General features: G+C 35.8%; 2 protein-coding genes and 1 long non-coding RNA gene across 3 annotated transcripts; 2 read left to right on the plus strand and 1 right to left on the minus strand.

Moving 5' to 3' along the window:
* Positions 1 to 413: 413 nt before the first annotated feature.
* On the minus strand, positions 414 to 23,248 carry LOC121257272. Its single transcript, XR_005939185.1, has 3 exons — positions 23,239 to 23,248; positions 13,143 to 13,145; positions 414 to 879 (listed from the first exon to the last, which is right to left on the minus strand). It is a non-coding gene; the product is annotated as an uncharacterized LOC121257272 (long non-coding RNA).
* On the plus strand, positions 5,933 to 8,364 carry LOC121257269 (cytochrome P450 CYP749A22-like). Its single transcript, XM_041158217.1, has 5 exons — positions 5,933 to 6,432; positions 6,517 to 6,740; positions 6,916 to 7,148; positions 7,265 to 7,643; positions 7,759 to 8,364. Exons 1-5 carry the CDS (start codon positions 6,147 to 6,149, stop codon positions 8,188 to 8,190), a joined length of 1,554 nt encoding a protein of 517 aa, XP_041014151.1. The 5' UTR covers positions 5,933 to 6,146; the 3' UTR covers positions 8,191 to 8,364.
* LOC121257271 (cytochrome P450 CYP749A22-like) lies at positions 19,103 to 21,403 on the plus strand. Its single transcript, XM_041158219.1, has 5 exons — positions 19,103 to 19,484; positions 19,569 to 19,792; positions 19,968 to 20,200; positions 20,317 to 20,695; positions 20,811 to 21,403. Exons 1-5 carry the CDS (start codon positions 19,199 to 19,201, stop codon positions 21,240 to 21,242), a joined length of 1,554 nt encoding a protein of 517 aa, XP_041014153.1. The 5' UTR covers positions 19,103 to 19,198; the 3' UTR covers positions 21,243 to 21,403.
* Positions 23,249 to 25,071: the final 1,823 nt, after the last annotated feature.

Genomic DNA, 25,071 nt, shown 5'->3' on the forward strand with positions numbered 1-25,071 from the left:
CCTCGCTTGAAATCAAGCCAGCACCTAACAGTATAGACTGCCCATGATGGTTGACCCCAACAAAGGGACCAAAAGGCATACCATATCTATTTGTTAGGTATGTCATATCGAATGTGATGACATCTCCGAAATACTTATACACTGCCCGACTTTGTGCGTCAGCCCATAACACATTTCTGATTCTCAAGTCTTCATCCACATCCACTACAGAAACAAAGCCATCATTAATCAACCTCATCCTTATCCTCTTAAAGTAGTCAGTAAGTGCATCACCACCTCCTGTACCCAACCTTAACTATCTGGCTTTGTCAAGAAATTCTGGCAGTTTTTTTCTTGGAAATCAAGATTTTCAAACCTCTTGCATCAACAACAAATGCTCCGAAATTCTTATTCATTCGAATATTTGCTCTGTCATTCAAATTCAGCATCCTTTGACTATATTCATCCAAACATTTGTGCGATCTAGAAAACCTAGACTTCTGTGGGCTGATAGTACTATGATTATGGGCAATCTCAACAGTGGTCACCACCCATACACCCTTCACCAAATGAGCATTTATCCTCGCCTTACAATCGGTTTTAGTTGTTGGTCTTGGCCTCGAGATATTGTTGTGGCGAGGATGATACCTGCCACCCCGCGCACACCCAATTGTCATATATTTGGCACTCCCATCTGCCTCTCTCTTCGTCATTTGTGTTACAACACCAAAATCTTGTTGCTTGACATATCGCTTATAATAGGTCATAGCTCTTTATCAGTGGCAAATTCCATACCAGGTTTTGGCTCCTCAACTCCTTCATCATTTGATACTTCATTAGTCCCCTCGGCCTCAGTCCCCTCAGCCTCAATCCCCTTGGCCTCTCCTTCTTTACATACATCTAATGAATTTTCTGAAAATGAAAATGCATTATTTGGATTACCATTTATCTTATATATATTAACTAAATGTTTATTCATCGGGTTAAAATGTAATACCGTTACTCATATTTTGAACTCGGTCCGACTCTTCCGAATTACTTGACGAAGGGTTGAGCATCGTCGGCCCAAAAGGTGCAATTGCTGGGGCTGTAATTTGATACGGTGTTAGAAAGAGCCAATGCATGAAAGAAAAAATTTGAAAGTTCGAAAGGAATTTACCAGGATAATATTTTGAACTCGGCCCGACTCATCTGCATTACTCGATGAAGGGTTGAGCATCGTTGGTCCAAAATGTGGCATTGATGGAGGATGTAATTAGGCACGAGGTTAGAACGAGCCAAATGCATGAAAGAAAAAAAAATATTTTGAAAGTTCAAAAGGAATTTACGAGGATAATATTTTGAACTCGTCCCGACTCCTCTGCATTACTCGACGAAGGATAGAGCATCGTTAGTCCAAAGTGTGGTATTGATGGGGGCTATAATTAGGCAAGGTTAGAACAAGCCAAATGCATGAAAGAAAAAATATATATTTTAAAAGTTCGAAAGGAATTTACCTGAATAATATTTTGAACTCGGCCCGACTCGTCCTCATTACTCGACGAAGGGTTGAGCATTGCTGGTCCAAAATGTGGCATTGATGAGGGCTGTAATTTAATACAATGTTAGAACGAGCTAAATGCATGAAAGAACAAAAATATATATTTTGAAAGTTCGAAAGGAATTCACGAGGATAATATTTTGAACTCGTCCCGACTCCTCTGCATTACTCGACGGAAGATAGAGCATCGTTGGTTCAAAATGTGGCATTGATGTGGGCTGTAATTATGCACGAGGTTAGAACGAGCCAAATGCATGAAAGAAAAAAAAATATTTTGAAAGTTCAGAAGGAATTTAAGAGGATAATATTTTGAACTTATCCTGACTCCTCCGTCGAATAATACTCGACGGAGGATAGAGCATCGTTGGTCCAAATGTGATATTGATGGGGGTTGTAATTAGTCACGAGGTTAGAATGACTCAAATGCACATCCTCAATTTTTTTAAAAAAACTTATAAGAAAATATACTTGACTACCCCATGCGTATGTATATATAAATGGCAGGCAGTATGAATTTTCTAGACCACAATATCCCTATAATACACAAATAAAAATTCATTAACTAATTGGAAATATCAAACACATGAACATTTCTAAATGACCAATGTGTATCATACATGTGCTGGTGGGATCGATGTAGAAGGTCTAGGTGGCCTTTCATCTTTCTCTTTATCCATCACGCCATTTCAACTGAGTCATAATGAAGTTTTAGAAACCTAGATAACAGGAAATATTAAAACTGATTATCTCACCACTAATAAATTTAAATCATGTACACTTAAAAAAGGTTGACAGTTAAACAATACTTGTATCTCATTTGATATGAAGTAGACATAGGAATCTCCATTAAGCCTCGAATATCATCACTAACGATGCAAATACCATGTACAAATCTGCTCTGTCATTCATTTTTTCCAAGTTTTGACATGAAAATTCATGATTTAAGAAAAAGATTATGGAAACGAGCCCACATGATCACTTCATTTAAACCAAAAACTCAGGTAGACTAGAACTGTCGTGTACCCAACAACTAATAAAACACTAAATATCGTTAGACTAGAACAAACCCATATACATTCTCAAGTATAATAACATAAGCTCAAATAAGAATTCTTCAAGTTAAACAAAAAAAAAATTAAAAACAAAAAATCAATTCAAAAACATGCAGGGGACATCAAAAAGGTTCAAACTTGAACCAAAACCATCTCAATAATCAGTTCAGAGCTACCAAAATCCCTACCCAATCCTTATATATATATATATATACCAAAAAAATTACATTGCTTTGTATAGGAAAACCCAAACAAAGAGAACAGACAAATACAATAAGATTTCAGTCATTACTTCTATGCAAACAAACACAAACACTTGGAAGAAAGATCTTGTAAAATAACTCCAAAAATAATCCAACGCAGTGAGATGCGAGTAAGATGGTGGCGCGGGGAGAGAAAGAAATGTCACATGCGAGCAAGATGGTGGCGGACAATCGGAGTTTGTTTGGCCGGTCGGCGTGGGCGGCAGCACAACACTGTGACAGGATAAACGAGACATAAAAGCAATGCGGGAGAGGGCAATGCGGGGAGAGCAAAAATTCGAATTGGCTTGCGTAGGAAGACAAGCACAGTAAAATATTCGTTTTACTTGATTAAAAAAAAAAAAATCCACGTCATCCCGTTTGTAGTGTTGGTGAAGTGAAGGCAGGTGTATAGCTTAACTCAAATTTAAACCATCAGCCCGCAACACTATGAGGGGTAGGCAGATTACCCAGCCGATTGCCCAGAGGGGACTGGTGCGGGTGACCCACCCCCACTAGGACTCAGCATATCATTTTAAAACCAAAAAACTCAATTTTTTGTGATCCGAAAACGACAATGAAACATGATAAGGTTGCCAAAAGCTTGACAAAGGGGTACGTATAGAGCCTTCAGAAGTCTTGGAAGTGGTGCTCGCTTTTTATGGCCCCTTTGAAAAGACTTTCGATAAATACATATATATATATATATATATATATTCACTAGTAAAAGATGTTACGTGCCTTAGGCACATGCCCAATTGAATGTTTTTAGCTAATCACTCGTTACTTGAGATTTATATTAAATTAATTACTACACCCTCTATATTAATAAAATATTATTATTTTTTATTATTAATATTTTTTAATTAAATTATATAGATAAACATTACTGATATTATAATTTATTATAGGATAAAATTATTACATTGTCATTTACTTTGGACGAAGCATGATGCATGCTTTGATCTGTCATGGATGGGTACAAACTAATTTGTAACATTATCTATTTTCATATCTAACTTATAAAAATAAAAATAAAATCTATTTTCATATCTAAAGTTCAAAAACCTAGAACATAACCCCAACCCGTCTTCCCTAATTTCAGACGAGAAGCCCAGCTCTCACTGCCCCATAAAAGCTCTCAACCTTTACATTAAAAAAATAATTATTAAACAAAAATTATATATCTTAATAAATCATTAAACAAAAATAAGACTCAAGTATGACATTTATTTATTTCAAGAAATACAATAAATAATTGTACAACAAATTTCAATTCAAGTGTAATGTTTCAGAAGTGGGGCCCATAATGAATTAACAATTTTATTTATTTATCGTTGGTAGATACAGAGGTCAAAGATCCAAAAACCCAGAAGAAGTACTCGTAACAAGTACTCTTAACCCAGAAGAAAATAATTTCTTAGATCGGCTGTATTTTGACCTGTGGAAGAAAATGTTAGTGATTTTGTGACGTGATGGAAAATTAGATTCTTTTAATGTGATTTTTTTGTGTATAATATATATATATATATATATATATATATATATATATATATATATGATCTAAGATCTACCATTTCATAGTGATTTTGTGAAGAATATGATGTATAGAGGAATATAAGTGGAAGAAAAAAAATGTCAAACAAAATTACTATTTATTACTGTTTATTAGGCGACAGACGCTTTTAAGTATAATGAGATATATATATATATATATATATATATATTTAAGGTTGTCACTAATCAAACTTTAGCGTACAAATTTCGTGCATACATTTGTAAAAAAAAATTAGATACCTTAGGTCTCGTTTGATTGTTAAATTCATATGAATTCAACTAAGTTCAATTTAATTTTAAGTTAAATCTAACATCCAAACACTTAGGGCAGGTTTGGGGGATGGGATGAGACACAAAATTCTCATCTCATCATTACACCTTTTTCAAATCTTCATACAAAATATAATAAACAATTCAACTTTTTAAATCTCAATTCACCTTTTTCAAATCCCAATACAATAATAATATTAAAACACAATATTTTAAACTCTCAAACAAAACACAAAATTCTCATCTCACCCCCCAAACCTGCCCTTAATTCTCAACTCTCAAATTACTAAATTCATCTCAACTCAAAACCTTTTTACAAGTGGGACTTATAACATTTTTCAATTCAACACTTCTTTACACATGAGACCCACAATATTATTTAACTTCCCATAAATACATCTAAATTCATCTTAACATCCAAATACATTTAGATTGTATTTGGATGTTGAGCTGAACTCAATTCTTTATAAATATTAGTGAGTTGAGTAGTGAAGAAAGTTATGTGAGGTTCATCTAAATTGAGTTTAAAGTGTATTTAGATGTTAAGATGAGTTTAGTACTTTTATGAGAAGTTGAAAAAGGTTGTGGATCTCACGTATAAGGAGATTTTGAGTTGAGATGAGTTTAGTAATTTGAGAGTTGGGTGTTTGGATATTAGAGTAAACTTAAAATTAGACTGAGCTCAATTGAGTCTTGCAACTAAATGTAGCCTATTAAACTCATTTTAAGTGGATTTCATAAAATTTATTATACTATCTCAACTCACTACTATTCATAAAGAGTTCAACTTAACTCAACATCTAAAAATAGCCTAAAGGAAAAAGAAATTAACATTTTTTTATGCCGTGGCCTAATTTTTACAAAAAAAAAATATTCTGTACAAAATTTGTACACTTAAAAACTTCAAAAAAGCATTACTTTATGTAACTATGTTATAACGAGAGGTAAGTAAATAAGACACAAAGTGTAGTTATTCAAAATTGAAATAATTAAAGAGTAATCTAATTATAGAAAACTGAATTTTTTTTTTTTTTTGGCGGTTGTGATCCTAAGGTCTCGTTTTCTTTTCACGTATGAGATGAATTGAAATTAAAATTAAAAATTAAATAAAATATTATTAAAATATATTTTGTTAATATTATTTTTATTTTGATATTTAAAAAAGTTGAATTGTTTATTTATTTTATCAGAAAATTTAAAAAAATTATAATAATTAGATGAAATGAGATGAATTAAATTGACAAGAATTATAATAACAAATAAGGTCTAAATGCATCTTGAGTCTTGACAAAAGTATTTGAGGCATTAAGCAGGAAGCCACAACGTCATGTATGAAGTGGCAGCCGTTCAATTTCAATTATAAAACAATATCCCTTCTCCTTGCAGGTTCTCCAATTCATTTCGTTGACTCTGTACAAACAATTCATCCCAAAGTTGAAGAGAAAGCAAGAAGAGTGAGGAATTGAATCAACCAGGAAAACCATTCTCAAGTTACTAGACGACAGTATGGGTGCAGTTGCAGCCATAGTAATCTTTCTTTCAAGCTCTCTGTGCCTGTACCTCCTCATAGCTCTCTTCAATGGTCTTCACAAACTGTGGTGGATTCCAAATCGCATACAGACCCAGATGGGTTTACAGGGAATCAGAGGTCCTTCCTACAGATTCATCCATGGAAGCACTAAGGAAGTTCTCAGAATGAAAAAGGAGGCTATGAACAGGCCCATGATCAATTTCTCCCATGATATAGTATCCAGAGTTCAGCCTCATATTCACTCATGGATCAACATTTACGGTAACAAGTGCAACCATGTTTTTCTGAATCTAAGATTGATCATTTTTTTATTTAATTTTATTGTTTATTTTTTCTCTGGTGCAGGGAAGAATTATCTTCAATGGTATGGCTGTAAAGCTCAATTGGTCATAACAGAACCGGAGCTTATCAAAGAGATACTGAACAATAGAGACGGAACCTATCAGAAGGTGAAGACTGAAGGCTATATAAAGAAGCTCTTAGGAGATGGGCTCGTCACTTCTGAAGGTGAAAAGTGGGCAAAGATGCGTAAATTGGCCAATTATGCCTTCCATGCCGAGAGGCTCAAAGTAAGCTCTTAATGTGAAAAGTAACCATTTTTCAGAAAAAAGTTCAATACCAAAAGCGTGGCTATATATTAGCTCATATCATTAATTAGTATGTACGGATTCCTGCTATAATAACAGAAGGGACAGAATCTTCTAATTTTGTGAACTTTAAGTAAGAAGGGTTTTATTTTTCCAGAGTATGATTCCAGCAATGATCAGCAGTGTCGAGGTGATGCTTGAAAGGTGGAAACGTCATGAAGGCAAAGAGATTGATGTTTTTGAAGAATTCACTCAAACGACATCAGAAGTGATTTCCAGGACAGCTTTTGGTAGCAGTTACTTAGATGGGAAGAAAGTCTTTCAGATTTTGGTCAGAATGACCTTGCTATCATCCAGGAATCTTTATAAACTCAGGTTTCCTGGCATCAGGTAAGTCCACAACTCTATAACAGGGGAGCACAGAGCTCCTCCCATTTTTAAAGATTCTTTGTGCATGATTTGCTTTTCTCGTACTCATTTCCATTAATCATTCGTCCATTTTGCAGTAAAGTTTATAAAACCGATGATGAAATCGAATCAGAAAAGCTTGAAAAGGATTTACGCAACTCTATATTAGAGATAGTCAAGGAAAGAGAAGAGAAGGTAATGACCAAGAAGATAGCCAGCTTTGGGGATGATTTTCTTGGATTGCTTGTAAAGGCTCATCACGATGCCGAGGCTAACAAAAGAATTTCAGTTGAAGATCTGGTGGATGAGTGCAAGACCTTTTACTTTGCTGGACAAGAAACCACAAACGGGTTGCTTTCGTGGACTGTCTTTCTTCTAGCAATCCACACAGAATGGCAAGAAGAAGTAAGAAAGGAGGTGCTCGAAATATTTGGCCACCAAAATCCAAACCCAGATGGCATCACGAAGCTCAAGACCGTAAGAAGTCATGATATAAACTCAAATAAGTTTCTAGAGTAAATTGCAGAACACATCCATTTCGGCTACATATCCCAAATTCTTATTTTCTTTTGTTGTATCTTGTCCAATGCAGATGAGCATGGTCATCCACGAGTCTCTACGATTATATCCTCCTATACTTTCAATGACAAGAAAAGTTGAAAGTAAAGTTAGACTGGGATTAAATCTCACACTTCCAGCTGATCTGATCTTGTTCATCCCAGCTATAGAAGTTCACCATAACCCTCAAATATGGGGAGAAGACGTGCATCTTTTCAAACCAGAGAGGTTCTCAGAAGGAGTTGCCAAAGCCACTAACAACAATACAGCCGCTTATATGCCCTTTGGCATGGGATCTCGAAATTGTGTTGGCTTTAACTTTGCCACCACAGAAGCAAAGATTGCTCTTTCAATGATTCTGCAACGCTATGCTTTCACCCTATCGCCGGCCTATGTCCACTCACCTGTTCAGCATCTTACCCTTCGCCCACAACATGGAGTTCAGGTAATGCTGCACTCCTTGTGAAGACCAGAAACTGGCAGGGAAAAAATAAATGGACAGAACAGACACCAACGCCTTGGAATGTGGTACCTGTTTTTCTCCTATGTGTTATTATAATATGATAGTTTGGAAGAGTATTTGGTGAACAATATCTCATATGTCCTATATCCCAATATACATACACTTTCAAATTGGTCACTTTCTCCAAGTAAAATTGTTAAATATAACTCAAAACTACATTTTACAATTTCTGTATATATCTCAAACCGAAACTAGAAGGCTCCAATAAGGCATCGGAAGCACGTGTGGAAAGAAAATGATAGAAGCTGCCATGTAAGTTAAAAGTGTTTCTCTAAGGTTGCAGCAAGGAGATCTGCACCCAAGACCCCGGAGAGAGAGAGAGAGAGAGAGAGGGGGAGTGCTTGTATTCGTAATCTCATCCTTAAAAGACGACGTTATTGGGAAGACTTGTGCTTCAATTAAGGATCATTACGCCAGAAGGGTATTTGGGTAATCAAGCAACATAGATAAAAGGACAAAATAGTCTTTGCACATGAAGCATTTTCCAGTCAAATTCGCGTTGGAAGGGGCAAGTAGAGTGAAAATTCCAAGATTTTTGCGAGCTTATCCCCTATAGATAAGGAGACACTCGAGGATTTTTTTGTCACTTGGATGGACGAAAACATCCTCTTAAGATTATGTTTCGTTTGGTTCATAAATCTATCTCAATTTATTATTATAATTTTTTTAAATTTCAATATAAAATATAATAAACAATTCAACTTTTTCAAATCTCAAAATAATAATAATAATATTAAAAAATAATATTCTAATAATATCATTTCAATATTCAAACACAGTCTAAGTCCGGCTACGACTCATTTGATTGCTTTTTTTTTGTATTTTTGGTAATTTTCTCATCACGTGGAAGGAAAACTGAAAAGCCCTTTCAAGATGTTTCTGTTGTGGCCTTTGGGGGTTACCCTTTTGATCATTGTACGCACTAAAACAATTTTGCCCCTATGATTGCAATAACTTGCACCTTGTCAGCCGCCTCTATTGGGTTTTTCCAACTTTTCACTATTGTCAGTCGTTTCCCATCCCGCATGTTACCAAGGAAGCGTTGCATCTCAAGATGAAAAGCTGAACATTGCGTTTGCTTCTCCAGCCGCATATTCCCCATGTGCTTCTCGTTTCTTCCATAGCGATGTCTTCTCTCTCTTCGTTAGTGTTGCTTCGCATGGCAGTCTTGCATTTCTTAGGCACGTTTCATCTTTTCCTTGGTTTCTCATTCTCACTATCCCACTCAGATTTTTTACTGTCAGTCTCAAAGAAGTTGAAACTAACACCATTTTAACAGTTCGCCTCCTGCTTTAACATCACGCCAACTAATATTCAATACCAAAAGTGGGAGGCCGTGAAGTGTAAAGTAACATCACGTCGTGTCAAAAGGAAGAAAGATGTTGAAGAAGATAAAGACGAAGAGGAATGGATGCTTGGACAATTGGAAGGTCATGGCAAATGATTAGACAACTGATTACGAAGACAAGCACCAGAAGCAAAACCCTTGTTCCGAATGTCATTTCCAATTAATTTCTCCACTGGATGGGATGAGCTTAGGATGTGAGAGCACTCTTTGCTTTCCCTTGGGTCCGAGCACTCTTTTCTATTTTACAAGTAAAAAGAGATTTTATTAATACAAATAATTAGGCATAACCTAAATATACAGAAAGTATGCAAATGGAAATACCTAAATATAAGTTATGAACTAGGAACTAGCAAAGTCTGAAAAAAGAAGCATTTAAAATATCCCATTTAGTACAAGAGTTTTTGCCCAAAAGAAAAGAGTTTGAAAGAAAAACTCTCCAAATTCTCCCAACAAATGTTCTCTATCATCAAAACAACGTCCATTCCTTTCTAGCCACAAACATCACATTAAGCATAAAAAGAATCATCTTCCAAATATCAACAATATGATTGGTTGTCCGTATATCCTTTCCAACAAACCAATAGATCCACTACTCTTTTGGGCATCACCCAAGCTACACCCGACTTGTTGAAAATCTCATCCCAAATAGTCTTTATTGCCTCACAATGCAAAAACAAATGATCAACCGACTCCCCATCTTTCTTGCACAAGTAATACTAGTCCAAGCAAATTATATCGCGCTTCCTCAAATTATCTGTTGTCAAGATCTTTCCAGTGACACCAACCAGTAGAAAAAAACAACTTTAGTCGAAACCTTGGATCTCCAAATACACTTCCAAGAGAATTTGTTGACACAATGGCATGTTAGCACTTTATAATAAGAACAAACAGAAAAAATTGAATTTCCAGCATATTACCACAACATTCTATCATTTCCTCTCTGCTCCATTTTTATGTCATACAATCTATCGAAAAAGACAGTAACAATCAGCATTTTCCAATCATGAACATCTTTAATAAATCTCACATTACATTGGAGGAAAATGATACAAAATCAGCTATAGTGGTGTCTTTATCCCTTGCCATTCTAAAAAGGGAAGAAAAAGCATTCTTAAGTGTCAAATCCACACACCAAAGATCATGCCAAAAGCAAATCCTATCTCCTCCTCCAACCTTAAACAAAACGTGGTTAGCAAATCCCCCCCTACCCATTTCGTATGTACTTCCACAAACCACATCATACACACTTCTACCTTAACACCAACTCCCCTAAGCCCTCCCATATTTAGCATCAATAATATTTTTCCATAATGTATCCCTCTCTAGTTGATATCTCCAAAGCTACGTACCAAGAAGGGCTTTATTAAAAAGCCTCAAATTACAGATCTCCAAACACCCACAAGTAATTGATGAGCAAACTTTATCCCAATTTACAAGAAGAAGCTTCCTATTATCTCCAAGACCACCCCACAAAAAATTACGAAAGATTCTTTCATTTCTACTAGCCACCCCAACGGGCAAAGGACAAAAGGAAAGAAAATATGTTGGAAGATTGGACAACATGCTTTTAATCAAAGTAATTCTTCTCCATTTGGATAAATAGATCATTTTTCACCCCACTAGCATTCTTTCTATTTTCTCAATCGCATCATCCCAAATCGATAAAGATTTATAAGAGGCACCCAAGGGAAGACCTAGATATTTCATGGGAAGAGATGAGATCTTACAACCTAAAATGTTTGCCAAGTCCCTAGTATTTGAGACAGGACCCACTAGAACAATTTATGACTTAGATAAGTTGACTCTAAGTCTAGAAACAGCTTCAAAGCATAATAAAAGAGCTCTCAATGATCGAAGATGGTCATGATTAGGATCGCTGAAAATAAGAGAATCATCAGTGAACAGAAGATGTGAGTCCTTGATACTACCATGAGATACTCCTTCCACCAAAAAACCCAACATGAGATTCCCTTCCATAGCTACATCAATCATTCTAATCAAAACATCCATAACAATAATCAAGAGAAAATGAGACAAGGGATTCAAACCTCGAGAACTAGTGAAAAATCCAATTGGAGAACCATTCACCAAGATCGAAAATCTAACTGAGATACAATGTCTAATTTAGGCACACCATTTCACTCCAAAGCCATGTCTCCCAAGTAAATATAAAAGAAATTCCCAATCGACATGATCCAAAAGTCTTTTCCATGTCCAGTTGAACAAGAATACCAGGAACTCCCTCTCTAAGTCTGCTTTCCAAACATTCATTAGCAACTAATACTGAATCAAGGGTTTGTCTCCCCTTAATGAATGTATTCTAATTTGTTGAAATTATCTTTTCCATCACCACACTCATACAATTGGCAAAAACCTTCGAAATGATCTTATAGACCCCATTGACCAGACGTATAAGACGGAAATCCTTAATCTCCACAGCCCCAACTTTTTTAGAAATAAGGGCAATAAATGTGACATTAAGGCCTTTATCAAATTTTATGTACATATGAAACTCGATAAAAACCTTCATAATATTCTCTCTCACAATATCCCAACAATCTTGGAAGAAAGCCATTCAAAAAAAAAAAATCCATTTGGACCCGAGATTTTATCACGTATTATCCCTCTAACCACATCAAGAATCTCCCCTTCCTCAAAAGGTATCACCAGTCCACAAAGTGCTGGTCAACATGTCCACAAACTAGCCCTTCAAGTTTGGGTCTCCAAGAGAAATCCTCCCGGAAAAGCATCTTATAAAAAGTAACAATGTGGTCCTTAATATCCAAAGGATCTAAAATAATAGTATCCTCAGTTCGAAATTGTTCAATGGCATTATTTCTACCATGACAGTTCTTCATAGGATAAAAAAATTTAGTGCAATTATCATCTTCCTTAAGCCAGAGAACCCAAGATTTTTACCTCCATGAGATCTCCTTTAGTTTAGCAACCATCTCACATTTTCTCACTCTATCCTCCTCTGAAATTCCACCCATCACCTCCCTATTCTCCAACTGTTCAAAAAGAATCTTCCTTTGTTTATCCAAAGAGCTCTGCTATATACAAACAATTTTGCGGACGAATCGGTGCACCCCAGCTAACGTGGGAATTTGTTTTATTAAAAAAAAAACTGCACACACGGAAGAAAAAATACGAAGACGAAGAAAAATGAAACCCGACTACTCTCCTTCCTCCCCACGCCAGATTTCTCTCTCGTTCCTACCCCAGCGTTCGACTACTCTCTCTCCATTAGCACAGCAGCAACAACCTCACGTCTATGAGGAATAACTCCAGAAAGTCATCCAAAACATAAAACTGAAAAACCAAAAAAAAAATCCAAAAAGTCATCCATGAAAACATCCTCAAATAATTCCAAAAAGTCATCCATGAAAACAACTTCACGTCTAAGAGGAATACTGCAAACTGAGACCTTGCTAGCACATTTGCTGCATTTTTTAAGTTCGATCAAGAATAGACCCCAAAGATGATGTTGTTTCTAAGCCAGCTGAATCCACCACTCTAAATCGCAAATCACCCAACTGGGCAACACCTTCTCTTATATCCCGAGTAGCATAATCATCCGGTGTATTATACACAAGAGCCTCCCTCCTCCGAATTAAACTAACATTTTACCACACACAAAAAAAAAAATGATTTACACCGCAGAAGATAGATCTGTCTGCAGGGACTTGTTACAGGGTTTGGCTACGGGGGATTGGGCTTTGGATACGTCGGATCTGGCTAGGGTTCAAGACTGGAGAATAAAAGAGAAGGGCTTTGTACAGGGGAAAAGAAGAGAAGGGGAGAGAAAAGAAAGGGATGTTGCGGGATGTGGTTCAGTAAATTGGAGAAGAAGAGAGGGGGGGGGGAGTGGAATGGGAGAGGAGGGTGGAACTCAGAGATCAGTCCACAGCAAAATGCAAAACGCTTCATTTTTGTTTTGCCAGATCACATTTTGTGTGCAAGGGGTCCACCAAAGCGCTTGCATTTAGACTTTTCCTTATCCAAATTTCCAAATACTTTGGCATTCCAAATCTTTAAATCATTTTTTAAGGCTTTAAGTTTTCTAGCTATAACAAAACTTGGGAAACCAAAAAACTAATATAACGGCCACCAAGCCCTCACCCTATCCACAAACCCCTATTCCTTCAACCACATATTTTCAAACTTGAAATATCTACACCCTCCATTAATTCCACTCTTTTCTCACTTGGGACAATTGGAAGGTCGTGGCAAATGCTTGCCAGGAAGAGCATTCTTTGCTCTCCTCAAAGTTCGAACACTCTTTTCTCACCCGCAATGCAAACACACTCGTACAAGCAAAGATTATGCAGCTTTGTCTCACCCCGAGGTCTAAGCACTCTTTCTTCGCTCTAGGTCCAAGAACTTGCCTCACTTGACGTCTCGAAAATGTCACTACTTGTTTAATTTTTCCTGAAATTTTAAATAGTCTTTATAAGAGGCGCCAGGCACATGCTCTTGCTCACGATTCTTAAGCAAGACCAATTTCCACAAAAAGCTACTTGGGATAATAGAGCAGAGAAAAAATTCTTCCTTGTGATCAATAAAAGAGGCCAACGATCTTGCTCGAGACTATGGAGTAAGGCCTCTTGATTTCAATGAGCTTCTTGAAAAAAGAAAGTGCTTGCCAACGTTAACGAGCATAAGCCTCACCACTTCAGCGAGCAATGGGAAAATAAAGTCCCTACCAATATGGCGAGCACTAGCGAGAACGAAGTTCGGCCTAGGGCAAGTACAACAAAATTGAAAGTGCTTCCCCCAATCACTAGGGAGAGAGAAAGTACTTATCTTATGGAGGGCAACGAGAACTAGGAAAAGCGAAGTGCTCTCCTACTAGGTGAACGCTGTGGAGCGCAAAACTACTCAACCCCTTATCGAGCAAAAGTGTCTGTCCATAGACAAGCACCACAAAAGCAAAAGTGTTCACCCATAAGCCAACAATGTGAACTAGCATGAAGCTCGCAACTTCCGCATAAGCTTATTTTTTTAGCCCCAATTCAAACTAGACTATTTATAATATATATATATATGTATATTTATATATAATTTATTCATATATAGACTATTATTTTGAAATATTATTTATATATAATTTATTCATATATCGACTATCCTGAAATGATACACGAAACAATACCGGTACCAAAATATTTCATTCCAGTACCTTGACCGGTACGACTTCCGGTACAATATTCAAAACATTGATTGAAACGCAAAGTGCTCATCTTGAGAGCAAAAAAATACTTCCCCCAAGTAGGGGACGAGCACCAAGGGACTGCTATCGTATTTTAAATGCTTGCAAAAGCATGCAGATCAACTTATTTCTGTTAACATCGTTGCTAGTAGATTTGACATATTTAGATCAAACTCTTCATTTTTCAATTTAATATTATTAATTTTTAGGTTCGGATTGAGTTTTCTTTTTTTAAAAAATTTGAAATGACTAATCTGCACGATAACGGGTGAATTGAAATATTGCTCCCTGGAGAAAAGATCATTTACCCTTAGTTTATTTTTCTTTTTTCTAGCTGGGAGGGAGGAGGGAGAATCCAATGCTGCAGTTTGTTATTTTTCTTTTTTTTGTAGCTGGGAGGGAGGAGGGAGGATCCAATGCTGCAGTTCGCAGATGCCAAAACTAGGCTGTTCATGTTGTCACCTCCAACCTCAAAGCTGCCACAAGAAGAAACAACAGTTAAAGCAATTATTTCTTTGAGTTATATCCTATAAAAATACACAATATCCCTAGACCACAATATCCCTATAATACACAAATAAAAATTCATTAACTAATTGGAAATATCAAACACATGAACATTTCTAAATGACCAATGTGCATCATACATGTGCTGGTGGGATCGATGTAGAAGGTCTAGGTGGCCTTTCATCTTTCTCTTTATCCATCACGCCATTTCAACTGAGTCATAATGAAGTTTTAGAAACCCAGATAACAGGAAATATTAAAACTGATTATCTCACCACTAATAAATTTAAATCATGTACACTTAAAAAAGGTTGACAGTTAAACAATACTTGTATCTCAGTTGATATGAAGTAGACATAGGAATCTCCATTAAGCCTCGAATATCATCACTAACGATGCAAATACCATGTACAAATCTGCTCTGTCATTCATTTTTTCCAAGTTTTGACATAAAAATTCATGATTTAAGAAAAAGATTATGGAAACGAGCCCACATGATCACTTCATTTAAACCAAAAACTCAGGTAGACTAGAACTGTCGTGTACCCAACAACTAATAAAACACTAAATATCGTTAGACTAGAACAAACCCATATACATTCTCAAGTATAATAACATAAGCTCAAATAAGAATTCTTCAAGTTAAACAAAAAAAAATTAAAAACAAAAAATCAATTCAAAAACATGCAGGGGACATCAAAAAGGTTCAAACTTGAACCAAAACCATCTCAATAATCAGTTCAGAGCTACCAAAATCCCCACCCAATCCTTATATATATATACCAAAAAAATTACATTGCTTTGTATAGGAAAATCCAAACAAAGAGGACAAACAAATACAATAAGATTTCAGTCATTACTTCTATGCAAACAAACACAAACATTTGGAAGAAAGATCTTGTAAAATAACTCCAAAAATAATCCAATGCAGCGAGATGCGAGCGAGATGGTGGCGCGGGGAGAGAAAGAAATGTCACATGCGAGCGAGATGGTGGCGGACGATCGGAGTTTGTTTGGCCGGTCGGCGTGGGCGGCAGCACAACACTGTGACAGGATAAACGAGACATAAAAGCAATGCGGGAGAGGGCAACGCGGGGAGAGCAAAAATTCGAATTGGCTTGAGTAGGAAGACAAGCACAGTAAAATATTCGTTTTACTTGATTAAAAAAAAAAAATCCACGTCATCCCGTTTGTAGTGTTGGTGAAGTGAAGGCAGGTGTATAGCTTAACTCAAATTTAAACCATCAGCCCGCAACACTATGAGGGGTAGGCAGATTACCCAGCCGATTGCCCAGAGGGGACTGGTGCGGGTGACCCACCCCCACTAGGACTCAGCATATTATTTTAAAACCAAAAAACTCAATTTTTTGTGATCCGAAAACGACAATGAAACATGATAAGGTTGCCAAAAGCTTGACAAAGGGGTACGTATAGAGCCTTCAGAAGTCTTGGAAGTGGTGCTCGCTTTTTATGGCCCCTTTGAAAAGACTTTCGATAAATACATATATATATATATATATATATATTCACTAGTAAAAGATGTTACGTGCCTTAGGCACATGCCCAATTGAATGTTTTTAGCTAATCACTCGTTACTTGAGATTTATATTAAATTAATTACTACACCCTCTATATTAATAAAATATTATTATTTTTTATTATTAATATTTTTTAATTAAATTATATAGATAAACATTACTGATATTATAATTTATTATAGGATAAAATTATTACATTGTCATTTACTTTGGACGAAGCATGATGCATGCTTTGATCTGTCATGGATGGGTACAAACTAATTTGTAACATTATCTATTTTCATATCTAACTTATAAAAATAAAAATAAAATCTATTTTCATATCTAAAGTTCAAAAACCTAGAACATAACCCCAACCCGTCTTCCCTAATTTCAGACGAGAAGCCCAGCTCTCACTGCCCCCATAAAAGCTCTCAACCTTTACATTAAAAAAATAATTATTAAACAAAAATTATATATCTTAATAAATCATTAAACAAAAATAAGACTCAAGTATGACATTTATTTATTTTAAGAAATACAATAAATAATTGTACAACAAATTTCAATTCAAGTGTAATGTTTCAGAAGTGGGGCCCATAATGAATTAACAATTTTATTTATTTATCGTTGGTAGATACAGAGGTCAAAGATCCAAAAACCCAGAAGAAGTACTCGTAACAAGTACTCTTAACCCAGAAGAAAATAATTTCTTAGATCGGCTGTATTTTGGCCTATGGAAGAAAATGTTGGTAATTTTTGTGACGTGATGAAAAATTAGATTCTTTTGATGTAATTTTTTTGTGTATAATATATATATGATCTAAGATCTACCATTTCATGGTGATTTTGCGTGGAATATGATGTATAGAGGGATATAAGTGAAAGAAAAAAAATGTCAAACAAAATTATTATTTATTACTGTTCATTCCTGTTTATTAAGCGACAGGCGCTTTTAAATATAATGAGATATATATATATATATATATATATATATATATATATTTAAGGTTGTCACTAATCAAACTTTAGCGTACAAATTTCGTGCATACATTTGTAAAAAAAAATTAGATACCTTAGGTCTCGTTTGATTGTTAAATTCATATGAATTCAACTAAGTTTAATTTAATTTTAAGTTAAATCTAACATCCAAACACTCAATTCTCAACTCTCAAATTACTAAATTCATTTCAACTCAAAACTTTTTTACAAGTAGGACTTATAACATTTTTCAATTCAACACTTCTTTACACATGGAACCCACAATATTTTTCAACTTCCCATAAATACATCTAAATTCATCTTAACATCCAAACACATTTAGATTGTATTTGGCTAAATGTGTTTGGATGTCGAGCTGAACTCAATTCTTTATAAATATTAGTGAGTTGAGTAATGAAGAAAGTTATGTGAGGTTCATTTAAACTGAGTTTAAAGTGTATTTAGATGTTAAGATGAGTTTAGTACTTTTATGAGAAGTTGAAAAAGGTTGTGGATCCCATGTATAAGGAGATTTTGAGTTGAGATGAGTTTAGTAATTTGAGAGTTGGGTCTTTGGATATTAAAGTTAACTTAAAATTAGACTGAGCTCAACTGAGTCTTGCAACCAAATGTAGCCTATTAAACTCATTTTAAGTGGACTCCACAAAACTCATTATACAATCTCAACTCACTACTATTCATAAAGAGCTCAACTCAACTCAACATCTAAAAATAACCTAAAGGAAAAAGAAATTAACATTTTTTTTTATGGCGTGGCCTAATTTTTACAAAAAATTAAAAAAAAAAAAAAATTCTGTACAAAATTTGTACACTTAAAAACTTCGAAAAAGCATTACTTTATGTAACTATGTTATAACGAGAGGTCAGTAAATAAGACACAAAGTGTAGTTATTCAAAATTGAAATAATTAAAGAGTAATCTAATTATAGAAAACTGAATTTTTTTTTTTTTTTTTTTGGCGGTTGTGATCCTAAGGTCTCGTTTTCTTTTCACGTATGAGATGAATTGAAATTAAAATTAAAAATTAAATAAAATATTATTAGAATATATTTTGTTAATATTATTTTTATTTTGATATTTGAAAAAGTTGAATTGTTTATTTATTTTATCTGAAAATTTAAAAAAATTATAATAATTAGATGAAATGAGATGAATTAAATTGACAAGAATTATAATAACAAATGAGGCCTAAATGCATCTTGAGTCTTGACAAAAGTATTTTAGGCATTAAGCAGGAAGCCACAACGTCATGTAGGAAGAAGAGTGACTCTGTACAAACAATTCATCCCAAAGTTGAAGAGAAAGCAAGAAGAGTGAGGAATTGAATCAACCAGGAAAACCATTCTCAAGTTACTAGACGACAGTATGGGTGCAGTTGCAGCCATAGTAATCTTTCTTTCAAGCTCTCTGTGCCTGTACCTCCTCATAGCTCTCTTCAATGGTCTTCACAAACTGTGGTGGATTCCAAATCGCATACAGACCCAGATGGGTTTACAGGGAATCAGAGGTCCTTCCTACAGATTCATCCATGGAAGCACTAAGGAAGTTCTCAGAATGAAAAACGAGGCCATGAACAGGCCCATGATCAATTTCTCCCATGATATAGTATCCAGAGTTCAGCCTCATATTCACTCATGGATCAACATTTACGGTAACAAGTGCAACCATGTTTTTCTGAATCTAAGATTGATCATTTTTTTATTTAATTTTATTGTTTATTTTTTCTCTGGTGCAGGGAAGAATTATCTTCAATGGTATGGCTGTAAAGCTCAATTGGTCATAACAGAACCGGAGCTTATCAAAGAGATACTGAACAATAGAGACGGAACCTATCAGAAGGTGAAGACTGAAGGCTATATAAAGAAGCTCTTAGGAGATGGGCTCGTCACTTCTGAAGGTGAAAAGTGGGCAAAGGTGCGTAAATTGGCCAATTATGCCTTCCATGCCGAGAGGCTCAAAGTAAGCTCTTAATGTGAAAAGTAACCATTTTTCAGAAAAAAGTTCAATACCAAAAGCGTGGCTATATATTAGCTCATATCATTAATTAGTATGTACGGATTCCTGCTATAATAACAGAAGGGACAGAATCTTCTAATTTTGTGAACTTTAAGTAAGAAGGGTTTTATTTTTCCAGAGTATGATTCCAGCAATGATCAGCAGTGTCGAGGTGATGCTTGAAAGGTGGAAACGTCATGAAGGCAAAGAGATTGATGTTTTTGAAGAATTCACTCAAACGACATCAGAAGTGATTTCCAGGACAGCTTTTGGTAGCAGTTACTTAGATGGGGAGAAAGTCTTTCAGATTTTGGTCAGAATGACCTTGCTATCATCCAGGAATCATTATAAACTCAGGTTTCCTGGCATCAGGTAAGTCCACAACTCTATAACAGGGGAGCACAGAGCTCCTCCCATTTTTAAAGATTCTTTGTGCATGATTTGCTTTTCTCGTACTCATTTCCATTAATCATTCGTCCATTTTGCAGTAAATTTTATAAAACCGATGATGAAATCGAATCAGAAAAGCTTGAAAAGGATTTACGCAACTCTATATTAGAGATAGTCAAGGAAAGAGAAGAGAAGGTAATGACCAAGAAGATGGCCAGCTTTGGGGATGATTTTCTTGGATTGCTTGTAAAGGCTCATCACGATGCCGAGGCTAACAAAAGAATTTCAGTTGAAGATCTGGTGGATGAGTGCAAGACCTTTTACTTTGCTGGACAAGAAACCACAAACGGGTTGCTTTCGTGGACTGTCTTTCTTCTAGCAATCCACACAGAATGGCAAGAAGAAGCAAGAAAGGAGGTGCTCGAAATATTTGGCCACCAAAATCCAAACCCAGATGGCATCACGAAGCTCAAGACCGTAAGAAGTCATGATATAAACTCAAATAAGTTTCTAGAGTAAATTGCAGAACACATCCATTTCGGCTACATATCCCAAATTCTTATTTTCTTTTGTTGTATCTTGTCCAATGCAGATGAGCATGGTCATCCACGAGTCTCTACGATTATATCCTCCTATACTTTCAATGACAAGAAAAGTTGAAAGTAAAGTTAGACTGGGATTAAATCTCACACTTCCAGCTGATCTGATCTTGTTCATCCCAGCTATAGAAGTTCACCATAACCCTCAAATATGGGGAGAAGACGTGCATCTTTTCAAACCAGAGAGGTTCTCAGAAGGAGTTGCCAAAGCCACTAACAACAATACAGCCGCTTATATGCCCTTTGGCATGGGATCTCGAAATTGTGTTGGCTTTAACTTTGCCACCACAGAAGCAAAGATTGCTCTTTCAATGATTCTGCAACGCTATGCTTTCACCCTATCGCCGGCCTATGTCCACTCACCTGTTCAGCATCTTACCCTTCGCCCACAACATGGAGTTCAGGTAATGCTGCACTCCTTGTGAAGACCAGAAACTGGCAGGGAAAAAATAAATGGACAGAACAGACACCAACGCCTTGGAATGTGGTACCTGTTTTTCCTATGTGTTATTATAATATGATAGTTTGGAAGAGTATTTGGTGAACAATATCTCATATGTCCTATATCCCAATATACATACACTTTCAAATTGGTCACTTTCTCCAAGTAAAATTGTTAAATATAACTCAAAACTACATTTTACAATTTCTGTATATATCTCAAACCGAAACTAGAAGGCTCCAATAAGGCATCGGAAGCACGTGTGGAAAGAAAATGATAGAAGCTGCCATGTAAGTTAAAAGTGTTTCTCTAAGGTTGCAGCAAGGAGATCTGCACCCAAGACCCGAGAGAGAGAGAGAGAGAGAGAGAGAGGGGGAGTGCTTGTATTCGTAATCTCATCCTTAAAAGACGACGTTATTGGGAAGACTTGTGCTTCAATTAAGGATCATTACGCCAGAAGGGTATTTGGGTAATCAAGCAACATAGATAAAAGGACAAAATAGTCTTTGCACATGAAGCATTTTCCAGTCAAATTCGCGTTGGAAGGGGCAAGTAGAGTGAAAATTCCAAGATTTTTGCGAGCTTATCCCCTGTAGATAAGGAGACTTGAGGATTTTTTTGTCACTTGGATGGACAAAAACATCCTCATAAGATTATGTTTCTTTGGTTCATAAATCTATCTCAATTTATTATTATAATTTTTTTTAAATTTTAATACAAAATATAATAAAAAATTCAACTTTTTCAAATCTCAAAATAATAATAATAATATTAAAAAATAATATTCTAATAATATCAGTTCAATATTCAAACACAGCCTAAGTCTGGCTACGGCTCATTTGATTGCTTTTTTTTTTTTGTATTTTTGGTAATTTTCTCATCACTTGGAAGGAAAACTGAAAAGCCCTTTCAAGATGTTTCTGTTGTGGCCTTTGGGGTTACCCTTTTGATCATTGTACGCACTAAAACAATTTTGCCCCTATGATTGCAATAACTTGCACCTTGTCAGCCGCCTCTATTGGGTTTTTCCAACTTTTCACTATTGTCGGTCGTTTCCCATCCCGCATGTTACCAAGGAAGCGTTGCATCTCAAGATGAAAAGCTGAACATTGCATTTGCTTTTCCAGCCGCACATTCCCCATGTGCTTCTCGTTTCTTCCATAGCGATGTCTTCTCTCTCTTCGTTAGTGTTGCTTCGCATGGCAGTCTTGCATTTCTTAGGCACGTTTCATCTTTTCCTTGGTTTCTCATTCTCACTATCCCACTCAGATTTTTTACTGTCAGTCTCAAAGAAGTTGAAACTAACACCATTTTAACAGTTCGCCTCCTGCTTTAACATCACGCCAACTAATATTCAATCCCAAAAGTGGAGGCCGTGAAGTGTAAAGTAACATCACGTCGTGTCAAAAGGAAGAAAGATGTTGAAGAAGATAAAGACGAAGAGGAATGATGCTTGGACAATTGGAAGGTCATGGCAAATGATTAGACAACTGATTACGAAGACAAGCACCAGAAGCAAAACCCTTGTTCCGAATGTCATTTTCAATTAATTTCTCCACTGGATGGGATGAGCTTAGGATGTGAGAGCACTCTTTGCTTTCCGTCCGAGCACTCTTTTCTATTTCACAAGTAAAAAGAGATTTTATTAATACAAATAATTAGGCATAACCTAAATATACAGAAAGTATACAAATGGAAATATCTAAATATAAGTTATGAACTAGGAATTAGCAAAGTCTGAAAAAAGAAGCATTTAAAATATCCCATTTAGTACAAGAGTTTTTGCCCAAAAAAAAAAAGAGTTTGAAAGAAAAACAAAAACTCTCCAAATTCACCCAACGAATGTTCTCTATCATCAAAACAACGTCCATTCCTTTCTAGCCACAAGCATCACATTAAGCATAAAAAGAATCATCTTCCAAATATCAACAATATGATTGGTTGCCCGTATATCCTTTCCAACAAACCAATAGACCCACTACTCTTTTGGGCATCACCCAAGCCACACCCGACTTGTCGAAAATCTCGTCCCAAATAGTCTTTGCTGCCTCACAATGCAGAAACAAATGATCAACCGACTCCCCATCTTTCTTGCACAAGTAATACTAGTCCAAGCAAATTATACCGTGCTTCCTCAAATTATCTGTTGTCAAGATCTTTCCAAGTGACACCAACCAGTAGAAAAAAACAACTTTAGTCGAAACCTTGGATCTCCAAATACACTTCCAAGAGAATTTGTTGACACAATGGCATGTTAGCACTTTATAATAAGAACAAACAGAAAAAATTGAATTTCCAGCATATTACAACAACATTCTATCATTTCCTCTCTGCTCCATTTTTATGTCATACAATCTACCGAAAAAGACAGTAACAATCAGCATTTTTCAATCATGAACATCTTTAATAAATCTCACATTCCATTGGAGGAAATGATACAAAATCAGCTATAGTGGTGTCTTTATCCCTTGCCATTCTAAAAAGGGAAGAAAAAGCATTCTTAAGTGTCAAATCCACACACCAAAGATCATGCCAAAAGCAAATCCTATCTCCTCCTCCAACCTTAAACAAAACGTGGTTAGCAAATCCCCCCTACCCATTTCGTATGTACTTCCACAAACCACATCATACACACTTCTACCTTAACACCAACTCCCCTAAGCCCTCCCATATTTAGCATCAATAATATTTTTCCATAATGTATCCCTCTCTAGTTGATATCTCCAAAGCTACTTACCAAGAAGGGCTTTATTAAAAAGCCTCAAATTACAGATCTCCAAACCCCCACAAGTAATTGATGAGCAAACTTTATCCCAATTTACAAGAAGAAGCTTCCTATTATCTCCAAGACCACCCCACAAAAAATTACGAAAGATTCTTTCATTTCTACTAGCCACCCCAACGGGCAAAGGACAAAAGGAAAGAAAACATGTTGGAAGATTGGACAACATGCTTTTAATCAAAGTAATTCTTCTCCCTTTGGATAAATAGATCATTTTTTTTCACCCCGCTAGCATTCTTTCTATTTTCCCAATCACATCATCCCAAATCGATAAAGATTTATAAGGGGCACCCAAGGGAAGACCTAGATATTTCATGGGAAGAGATGAGATCTTACAACCTAAAATGTTTGCCAAGTCCCTAGTATTTGAGACAGGACCCACTAGAACAATTTATGACTTAGATAAGTTGACTCTAAGTCTAGAAACAGCTTCAAAGCATAATAAAAGAGCTCTCAATGATCGAAGATGGTCATGATTAGGATCGCTGAAAATAAGAGAATCATCAGTGAACAGAAGATGTGAGTCCTTGATACTACCATGAGAGACTCCTTCCACCAAAAAACCCAACATGAGATTCCCTTCCATAGCTACATCAATCATTCTAATCAAAACGTCCATAACAATAATCAAGAGAAAATGAGACAAGGGATTCAAACCTCGAGAACTAGTGAAAAATCCAACTGGAGAACCATTCACCAAGATCGAAAATCTAACTGAGATACAATGTCTAATTTAGGCACACCATTTCACTCCAAAGCCATGTCTCCCAAGTAAATATAAAAGAAATTCCCAATCGACATGATCCAAAAGTCTTTTCCATGTCCAGTTGAACAAGAATACCAGGAACTCTCTCTCTAAGTCTGCTTTCCAAACATTCATTAGCAACTAATACTGAATCAAGGGTTTGTCTCCCCTTAATGAATGTATTCTAATTTTTTGAAATTATCTTTTCCATCACCACACTCATACAATTGGCAAAAACCTTCGAAATGATCTTATAGACCCCATTGACCAGACTTATAAGACGGA

This window comes from Juglans microcarpa x Juglans regia, chromosome 3S (assembly GCF_004785595.1).
Source record: "Juglans microcarpa x Juglans regia isolate MS1-56 chromosome 3S, Jm3101_v1.0, whole genome shotgun sequence".
Classification (NCBI taxonomy): Eukaryota; Viridiplantae; Streptophyta; class Magnoliopsida; order Fagales; family Juglandaceae; genus Juglans; species Juglans microcarpa x Juglans regia.